Here is a 10,357-nt window from a genome sequence, read left to right as displayed (position 1 = left end):
GTCTACCACTTGCCCAGGAGTAAAACAGCGAGTTAAATCTAGAGGGACAAGCCAGAGATAAATAGGAAATAAAAATGGTAATAAACAAAACTACAGTTATTGGGGAGAAATAAAAACCACCCAAAGTGCATAAGATCAGATGAAAGTCAGGAAGTTAATGAACTGAAAGGGGAGCAGGGATTCATATATGAAAATGAGTCTGCTGAGCCATTTACTGATGGAACAAATTAAGGTGTCACAGCCACTGGACTTGCATGTTTTAAAGTATATGATAATGAGCCGTTACCAAACCTTGCCAACAGGCAGAATTACTTGCACAGCCCATAGATATTTTTGAAAAAAGGAACATGACAAATGTCCTTAGGAACATGCTGAAAGCACAGAATTTATATTTCGATCCCTTTTCATTCACTCTAATTTGAAACTGAGGGAATTTTGTGGGAACAACTGAAATCATTTTCAGGCAGTAAGTCAACAGACAGACGTTTTTGTACAGAAATCAATAACAAATAGGAAACTGAGGAGAATGTTGAGCTAGTAATGCAGAGAACACCTGGGCTTTTGGACATAAAAAACAACATTATTGCAGTCACGTCCACGTGTTTATGAGGACACTTATTATGTTGTACGTGACAATCCTACGGCTGTCCTTTCTGAGGGTATGAGGACCATGCTGATGAGAAAACTGCCAAAGAAACTGAAAATAACTTTAAAGCTCATCTCAAGTTATACTGCGAAGAAATTAAGTGCGAAGAAATCCATATTTTAAGGCCAGCTAAATATTTTGTCAAAAAGTGTAATTTGTTCATGAATACAAAAGTGTCTACATATTTTTACCCTGCATGCATGTATGTATGCATGTGCACACAAATACACTAACTACATTTTAAGAATGCCTGCAACACACAGGTGGATGCAGAATAAGAATAGAAATGGGAGACCAAAGAAATTAAGGTGACTGTTAAGGTGACTGTTAAGATGGAATTGGGGTCCAGAGTGGGTGGCATTTTTGGGCCTTTGGGGAGGAGCTGAATGAGAACAGATCAGATGACTAAATAAGCTGACTGTTGATGAGAGTCAAGTTAGGACATTTTCCAAAAGTGGACAAGTGTACAGACGGTTTTAAGTTGTTGTCTTTTACATTGATGGAACAATTAATTTTATTTGTTTATGCATGACCTGTGAATTATTTCTTCTGAATTAGCTGTTCTAAAAGCAGGTCAAGGTTGAGTTATTGGCTTTTGTTTTGTATATACAGTATATTAATTCACAAGCGTTTGATAATGTGATTTATCTGACTGATGAGTGGACAAAGACGTGGAATGTAATGCCATTTATGGTAATCATTTAACTTAAGGGAGAACATTATTTATTTCTTTCTTGGCATGTGAATTGAGAACTACTTTTCAGTGCAGGGGGATATTATGTGCGCAAATTTACAGAGCAGGTTCACCCTTTAAAGACGTTTAATGGCCACAAGTTAGAATCCTGGGTTAAAATCTCAAAGTATGGAACCTTCTACTGCACTGTCCCATCCTTGCACTAAGGCACTGGATTGCACCCATCCCATGAACACCACTTCTAGCAGCATGTCATGTGGTCTTTAATTCAAATTAAAAAAATAAATGAAATGGAAAGCTCAGTCGGATCAGGGTTCTTTACATTAACCACAATGGAAAAAAAACACAGCGGACCACCTGGAAAGTACACTACAGTATAAAATTGTGCTGTGACTACCTGATAACATTGGAGCTCAGATTCCAGCTTATAGTTTTATTGCAAAAAGAGGGATCTAAAAAGGAACAACACTCAACTACCTAAAGGCTGAATATACTCAGGAAGTGGTAATGGTCCAGTTTCCAAATGGTTATTATTATTATTATTATTATTATTATAATATGGCATGCTTGTTTACCAGACAGACAACCCCACTCTACAAGACGGACTCAAATACATTTACAACCTATAATAGACACTATTAATTAAACGTAATTAAAACTAGTTGAAAACACATTAATAAACATTGCTGTCTAAATATGTTTTCATTTTAAAATTTGCTTTACTTCTGAATATTTCCCCATTGGCTCAAAGGTAGCAGAATTTTGCAAGAAATATTCTAACTGTTCAACTTAATTAAAAAATATAAGAGGACTTATATGGTGTCGAAATGTGATAGCTATACATAAGTCAAGCAAATGCCAAGTAGTATGTACGCAAATAGTTCACCAAATTCAGAAAATACTAACCCTCAAGACAAATAAAAAATGCTAATTTATATAACAAAATATTAGATTTCCACAATTTTCTTCATTGGTTGGATAAGTATGACAAAAAGCAAAAAAATGTAACAGTTCTTTAAGGCATATAGGGAAGAAAAAAATTTCCACCCAAGTTGTTCATATTTAATAGAATATGTTCTATGATTAATTTAGCTGCACCCAAGAAACAAACCAAACAGAGCAAAAGATCATAAACCACATGAATAAAGATCCTATTTAGAGAACATAGTTCCAAATTTCATAACAACAATCAATCACTGCTGGACAAAGAAGTGGAATATACCATTTCTGTAAATTGCTTAGCTTAAGGAAAACTGTTTAGGATTTCATAACAACAGTCAATCACAGCTATCTTTCAATGCAGATTAGCCAATGGGAATATATAGGCTATCTTACTCGGGCACTTTATGATTTATCCCCTTTTGCAAGCCAGTGACACAATGTTATTGAGAGAGCCTAGTGTTCAGGCCTGCTCCAGTTCTACAAGCACCCCATCACAGTCTTTTGGGTGCAGGAACATCACTGGCTTTCCATGAGCTCCTATCCGTGGTTCCTCTGATAGGGTCCTAATCTTCCTCGCCTTCAAATCCACTATCGCTGCATTGATGTCATCCACCTGTATGCCCATGAAACAAACGACACATGTCAGCACAGCTTTTTAAATTAATGATGTAAAAACAATGTAAAATGTATTCTTACCACAGGAGTAACAGAACACTTATTAAGCTCATGGGTACTGATGTGAAATATTACATATTGAATCTGGATCATCTTTTGCTTATGTCAATACCTAACTGGTGGTTGATAGCACAAACACTTTCCCTCCACATGGACTTCTTAGCTTCAGTACATAACACAAAAGGATCATGTGTCATAATTAAACTTTTGCCTAGTTATATTCAGGAAACGTAGCCCCTTCAAATTTAAGAAGGATGAGAGAGATTTACCTCGATGCAGATGTGATGCATCCCTCCAGACTTATTCTTTTGCAAGAATCCCGCTATCGGACTCTTCTCTCCCAGTGGGTGCAGTAGCTCAAGCTTAGTGTTGCCCAGCTCAACGAAGACTGTGTACACCCCGTGTTCAGGAAGGGGTACTGTGGCGCTTACCTGAGCACCAAGAATATCGCGATACAGAGCCGTAGCCTTTTCTAGGTCTGGTACAGCTATCGCAACGTGATTTAGTCTCCCAAGCTTCCACACAGTCTCGGGAACATCCTGACAAAGGACCTTGGATGTTGAATACGTTCTCAACACTGGTGCTACTTGACGTGCACACTTCGAAATACCTGTAACTGAAAGAAAATGGGGCTTGCGCTATTTTGTATAATTTAATCACTAAACTACCGCACGTTCGCTGCTAAACTCTGATGCTATAGGGCCTATGGGATACAATTGATGAGGTCTACATGATTTGCTTTGCGTTACACCAGTTGCATTAGCGTGAATGACCCAACAAAGACGGGAATAGGCTGAATTGCAGTCATCTCTACGGACTCTCAAAGCAAAGGACATTGCTGTCATGCATGTACAGTGACTAGCTGGCCTTAGTGTAAGGTGCAGGCTACAGTTTACAACTCAGCTCAATCAAAGTAACTATCAAATGTCTACTGTAGTAGAAACTACAATATTTTAGAGAACTAAAATTGTTCTGAAAATTATTTTTTATCAGCGAGACCGCGAACGCTGTGTCACTTCAGCAAAAAAACTACCGCAAAGCATTCATATAACTCATAAGATATAATCACTACGACAGTTTACTCAAATATAAGTTCAAATAGCTTTCAGAATTTATAAGTACATTACCTGCAACCTTTAACATGGAGGCCGCCATCTTTTTTTGGTTTCTTCAAACTTCTCAACTTTATTCGAAGAGCTGCCACATTCACAAGAAATGTTTCTAATTGTAGCTCTTGTTGGGTCGTTACGTGAATAAAAAAAACACAAGAAACAACAAAAATAATATATTTATATCATACGTTAATTTTTTAATTCATTTAATGTTCATTATTACAGTTCACGTCTTGCGATACAGCGCCGTTTCAAAATAATAGCCACCTATTTCAGATTCGTTTCATAGAAATATAGTCAAATAAAATATACACCTAAAAACAGCATTTTCCTGGCGAGCTTATCTCATTAAGGCTTTTTTATTATTATCCGGAACTGTTGTATTTTGAGACGAAGTTCCTACCGAATTACTGTAGAATTGTACTTTTGTTTCCTCGGGAGCATGTTTTCAAGTGGCACATCTGTTCCCATGTGCAAGAAGCCATGGCTGACGGGGACCTGAAGAACACGCTTGAAAGTTGTTTAAAGATTTTAAATAATGACACTGCACACCCAGAGAAATTTCTTAGGTAAGACTAAAATTCATTTAACGATATTTATTCCATACGGTAACAAGCTAGCTGAGACATTACTGTAGTCGGTAGGAGAGTAACTAGCCGGCTGAACAAAGCTGTTGTTAGGGTTTGTGTGTGATATGTAAGAAAATAAAGGCTTGATCATATCGCTAGCATGCTTGATATCGCTGTGTATGCACTTTATGTGTGGATCTAATGTAAAGACATAAATATGTAGCTTCTTAGCTATATGAGTGGCTATATTCGCTGCCTACTCGTATACATTCATACTATTACTGGTTTCCATGCCATACAGTTTGGACGAATCTGCCATCAAGATTATTGTGGTAAAACATTTAAACCTGTTTCTGTTGTGTTCTAAATGCTAGTCTCCAGAATGGCCTGGCGTCGGACTTCACCGCCCTCACAAAGACTCTGTATGATTTGCGCAAGGCACATGAGCCAAAGGGTACAGTTGGCAGCCCTCTGGAGCAGCTAGTTGTTGAGAACTTTGACGATGAGCAAGTCTGGCAGGAGCTGGAGCTTCAGAATGCTGCAGTGCTTAAACACTTTAATGTAGCAGTGAACCAGGCAGTCAGAGATGAGACAATAATTCTGAAGGAGGATGAAGAGGAGTATGAGGAGGAAGAGGAAGAGACTGGAAATATTAACAAATTAGATGATGAGCAGGAAGAAATGAGTGAGGAAGATGTGGAGGATGAGGAAGATGAGAAGGAATCCAAGCCCTCAAAATCTTCAAACGAGGCGGTGGAGAAATTCACAGACGAAGACTCAGATGTGGACTTTGATGTGGATGAACTGGAGAAGCGGACAAAGCAGCAGAAGCTGACTAAGCTCAAAGCTCAAAGGCAGGTTGGCCCTGGATCAGAGGTGGATGACCGGTTCTTCAGGCTCTCTGAGATGGAGGCCTTCCTGGAGGAAGTGGAAAAGAGGGAGGGGAAGGACGATGATGGCGACAGTGAGGTTGATTACTTCCAGGACTTGCCATCAGGCGAGGATGATGAGCTGGACCTGGAGGAAGAGCTGATGCCGAAAAAACAGAAAAAGATAAAGGTGTGACTTGTTTCCATTTTAAACTAGTATAACTTGCATAATAAACATTGATGAACATATAGCTTTCAGTGCTAGCTTTTTTTATAGCTTTCAGTGCCTAGTAAATCCACCCCTTTATGTTAACTGTATTTCAGTTCCAGAAGAGTTCCAGAAACTTGAAGTACAAAGACTTCTTTGATCCAGTGGAAGGAGGGTCGGCTCAGAGGGACCCTGAGGAGGATGAAGATTTGGGGTCTGAAAAAGATGGAGAGAGTGAAGCTGGGATGCAGGATGATGATGAGGAGGAGGAGGATGAGGGGAGCCTGGAGGAAGATGAGCTGTAAGGGTTTTCTTTTCTGACAGATGTTGTAATTTGTGTATTAAGGATGTCATATTTCAAAAGCAGAAAGTGTCAGCCTAGAAACATGTAGTTCACAGTTCCTGTGTAATTACTCCAGCTAACCTCTACAGCTGGGAGGTTATTTGACTTTTGTAGGCTTATGTCATGGACAGCCAATTTGAAAAGGTAGAGAGGGGAACAACCTTATGAATGCAGAGCACTTTGAGTCACTAGCAGATGTGCTCACTGTGAGGAAACAACCTGTTAGTGTGCACTAACCTGTCATTGTTTAATCCTGGACTGACTTAAATCACTATGCATTTGGAGTGTTGTTTCAATCTCTGAAGTTTAACACATATTGGATGATGTTGTGATCTTTGATTTTATAGGGAAGATGCTGAAGGGGATGAGGAGAGCCCGCAAGCCAAGGGAGCCTTGAAGAAGGTGACCTTTGACCTGTCCGATGAGAGTGAAGGAGAGGAGATGGAGGACATCCTTGGTGGAAAGCGTGCAGAGATACCAGAGACCAAGTCCAGCTTTGAGAAAAGACAGGAAAAGGTATTCAGCAGCAGTCCACTGGGGTACTACAATACAACAATGGTCTTGCTTTATGCAGTCTTTACCTGATACTTAAAAAGGAGTGCATTGTAAGGGCTGTCACTAACATCAACCAGCGTTATTTTCATTTAAAAGTAGATGTCATCTTATAATCACAAAATTCTTAAAGATGCTGGATAAATGGACCGTGTTAACTGTGTTTGTGAGGTGTAAATTCTCTCGACTGCCTCGTTATGCATCTGTCTGGACCGCACAGATGGCTGAGAAGATCCAGCAGCTAGAGAAAACTGCTCTAGGGGAGAAACCATGGCAGCTGATGGGGGAGGTTTCCGCACAGACGCGTCCAGAGAACAGCCTGCTGGCGGAGGACGTTCTGTTTGACCAGGCCGCTAGGATGGGTGGGTTCTGCCTGCTGTCGCCGTGGTGCCTGCTGCTGCTTGCTTTGTGGAATATTGTGACATGGGTCACTGGAAGCACACTGCCCCTGGTAGTGGTGGACGCGTGCCGTAGGAGCTGTTGTGAATATAGCCGTTTTAATTATCTGTTTGCTTCACTGTCTTCCTTAGCCCCTGCTGTTACAGAAGAGACCACATTAGCACTGGAAGATATTATCAAACAACGAATCCGGGACCAGGTCAGTCTCTCATTGTTATCAAGGAGTAAAAAAAAAAAGGGTATAATACAACCACTCTGGCATAATGCTGCCTTTGAGGCATTTGAATGCTCAGTCTCTGTGTCTAATATTTTTGGGAGGCATGGGACGACGTGGTGCGCAAGGAGAAGCCTAAAGAGGAGGTGTTTGAGTACAAGAAGAGGCTGACCCTGGACCACGAGAAGAGCAAACTGAGTCTGGCAGAGGTGTATGAACAGGAGTACCTCAAACAGACGCAGGTAAAATCACAGCTGGCCAACAGCTGCACTGTAATTCTACATACTTGTGAATTGACTGTGCAGCTGCAGTTCCTTTCTTTAAATGCATAATTTAGCTCACGCAATGACAAATGCCTTACCTTGGCAGTCTGGTTGTGCTCTAGTAATTTGAGTTTGTTGTTGATTGGTTCTTTTGACATTATTGTTTTCAAATATTTCAGCAAAAGACAGAAGAGGAAGAAAACCCTGCCCATGTGGAGATTCAGAAGCTCATGGATTCTCTCTTCCTCAAGCTGGATGCACTTTCAAACTTCCACTTCACACCCAAACCTGTGAGTTTGCCTTTCTTGTGCATTACAGTATAATTTAGGTAATGCCTTCAGATCCATGCTGAGTCATTATTTGGGCAGAAGTGTGAAACAGTGGCTAAAGCAGAGGATTCTGGAGGCTTGGACTACTGGTTTGAATATGTAAGCCTTATATTGACTCCCATATTTTGTATTTAGACTCTTATCAATATTTTGAGTATTACCAAATTGTGAAAAGATGTCCTGTGTGGAGAGATGCGTAATACTCACCATGAGCCAAACCTCAGCATGTCCACTTTTCTGCTGTGTCTTGTGCAGCCTGTTCCTGAGGTGAAGGTCGTCTCCAATCTGCCGTCCATCACCATGGAGGAGGTGGCTCCAGTCAGCGCCAGCATTAGCACCCTGCTGGCCCCAGAGGAAATCAAAGTGAGTCCCAACCCACCCCCACCCCCGCCCCCCCCGGGTCCCTGTGGGCTTTACACCTGCTTCAAAACCAAGATAATGATAATAAAGCCGTTTGAATTCTCCTAACATGAGCAAGGACTTTAAAATAAGTCAGGTAGAGAATCACCTACCCTCTGCCTCTCTGTGGACTCCTTAAGTGTCTGATGAGACGTTAAATGAGGACGTTAAATGGGAATTGGTGCTTCTCTCGCGGATGCAGTAATGCGATGTCCTCTCTCTCTCCCCTTTCCTCTCTCACTCTCTCTCTCTCAGGAAAAGAACCGGGCTGGAGACATCCTGGGTGACTCTGAGAAGACGGCCACAGACAAAAAGCGTGAAAGGCGCAAGAAGAAGCTGGCGAAGCGTCTGAAGCTCCAGGAGAAGGAGAGGAGGCAGAAACTGCGAGAGGCCAACAAAATGGGGGAGAAGAAGAAGGCTACGAAAGCAGAGGTTGCAGAGAACCTCAAGAAGGTCACCAAAGGAGGAAAAGCTGTGGTACTGAAGGTATGGTTTGGCTGTATTTGGACAGTTAAGATATTTACCCAGCTGATTAAGCATGCGGAACTGTACACTTCTCCCTATAGCTGAACTTTCACAGTTATTTCATGCATTTTTACTTAATTTCAGTATGATGCATTGTTTGGCAAGTATTTATTGTTAGGTGAAACACAGCTAGGGTATCCGTGCCAACAAAGAAAGACAGTAAAGAAACTGATGGCTCCTTCCTAACTTGAAATGCCACTGTTTGTGCATTGAGTCGTCTTAAACCTTGTAGATGTATTTTACGTCTAGAGTTTAATAAGTTTGTGCTTGTCACAGAAGGAGGATATGGCGGAAGATATACATCACACTTGTTCATGTAAAATAGAAGAGATATGCATCTGTAGTACATCTCCTCAGACAGCTCTTGTCACTTGAAGCTGAGGAATTGTGCAGGCATGAGATTGGATCTTGGGAAAGAAGTGGTTGTTTTGTACTACAGCAGGGGTGATATCTGTCTGGTTTAGCTGAAGCAGTACTGTACAAATTCTGCCAGATGGGATGATGCACAAACTGCCATCTTTAGACTGCACTGATCCCAGCTCTGATCCCTTCTGATCACTTCATCTGAGACAATTAATCAGAGAAGTGTGCCCATTGTCATTATGGGAGGCATCATTTCTCTCTAGAGCTATACTGTAACATCTCCTCACTTTATGGTGCATGCTTTCTGCTGTTTTTGTTTACCTACTGCCACAAAATTGAATTCCATTGATTTATTTCAGTTTCTAATTCTCCATAATATTTCAAAGGGGGTCCATGAATTGCCTTGAAATTAGTCATCATCTCACCCAGCATCATTTGCACATTTGCACAACATTGGCAGTAATTCTCTCTCTACACAGTGTGTTTAAGCAAACACTCAGTTACCCAGGGTTTACAGTTTTATACTTCAAGAAAGATAGTCCTGATTGTTGTCAGCCCCAGGGGAAAAAGCAGGGAGGTTGACGTGTGGCTCACATAATGTTTGTCCTCTGAACCAGGATGAAGGGAAGGACAAGGCCCTTCGGTCCTCCCAGGCCTTCTTCACACAGCTGCAAGACCAAGTGAAGAGTCAGATCAAAGGAGCCAAGGACCAGAGCGCCAAGAAGAAGAAACAGAAAGAAGTCTCTGCCGTCAAACTGAAATTATAACATTAAAATGGTGTTATATATTGCTTGTACAGACTTTATAAATGGTGTATTTACCTTTGTGTGCCAATGGTTGTTATTTTCAATAAAATGAGTCGGTTCAGATTTCTGGTTCATGATGTGCATTACTATTGGTAAACCTTTATTTGAACTTTTTCCCTGGCTGCTAACATATCATCAACTTTTAAGCTGAAGGCAAGCCACAAATATGTAAATGAATGAGATTGATTGTTACAATGCATAGAATATTCAGTGGAGGTAATCTATCTGGAAAATAAAATGTGTCAGCTCAGTCGATGAGCTGCTCACTCACCTTTCTCAAAATAAAACACCAAGTGATCTTTAGAGATTGAGAAAAATCAATTGAAATTTTGTTTTTTATTGTGACTTTGACTGCCACAAAGGACAGCTGTTTGCACAGCGAAAATACTAAGAAGCCTGGTATTCACATTATAAACTGGGAGCAAGTGGGAGAAATTTTTTCCTTATCC

At 40.7% G+C, this 10,357-nt stretch overlaps 2 protein-coding genes across 2 annotated transcripts; one reads left to right on the top strand and one right to left on the bottom strand.

Annotated features, from left to right (window-relative positions):
• Nucleotides 1-1,585: 1,585 nt before the first annotated feature.
• Nucleotides 1,586-4,250, bottom strand: mcee (methylmalonyl CoA epimerase). Its single transcript, XM_064313898.1, has 3 exons — nt 4,085-4,250; nt 3,227-3,573; nt 1,586-2,895 (listed from the first exon to the last, which is right to left on the bottom strand). The coding sequence occupies exons 1-3, from the start codon at nt 4,110-4,112 to the stop codon at nt 2,743-2,745; spliced, it is 528 nt and encodes a 175-aa protein (XP_064169968.1). The 5' UTR covers nt 4,113-4,250; the 3' UTR covers nt 1,586-2,742.
• Nucleotides 4,251-4,408: 158 nt separating this feature from the next.
• On the top strand, nt 4,409-9,971 carry LOC135242700 (U3 small nucleolar ribonucleoprotein protein MPP10-like). The gene is made up of 11 exons (XM_064313891.1): nt 4,409-4,638; nt 5,013-5,697; nt 5,832-6,016; nt 6,406-6,574; nt 6,831-6,972; nt 7,141-7,208; nt 7,328-7,465; nt 7,666-7,776; nt 8,071-8,178; nt 8,470-8,700; nt 9,720-9,971. The coding sequence occupies exons 1-11, from the start codon at nt 4,553-4,555 to the stop codon at nt 9,867-9,869; spliced, it is 2,073 nt and encodes a 690-aa protein (XP_064169961.1). The 5' UTR covers nt 4,409-4,552; the 3' UTR covers nt 9,870-9,971.
• The last annotated feature ends 386 nt before the right edge of the window (nt 9,972-10,357 follow it).

The sequence above is a fragment of the Anguilla rostrata genome, chromosome 16 (genome assembly GCF_018555375.3).
Source record: "Anguilla rostrata isolate EN2019 chromosome 16, ASM1855537v3, whole genome shotgun sequence".
NCBI classification, from domain to species: Eukaryota; Metazoa; Chordata; class Actinopteri; order Anguilliformes; family Anguillidae; genus Anguilla; species Anguilla rostrata.
This window is presented reverse-complemented; position numbering and strand designations above follow the sequence as displayed.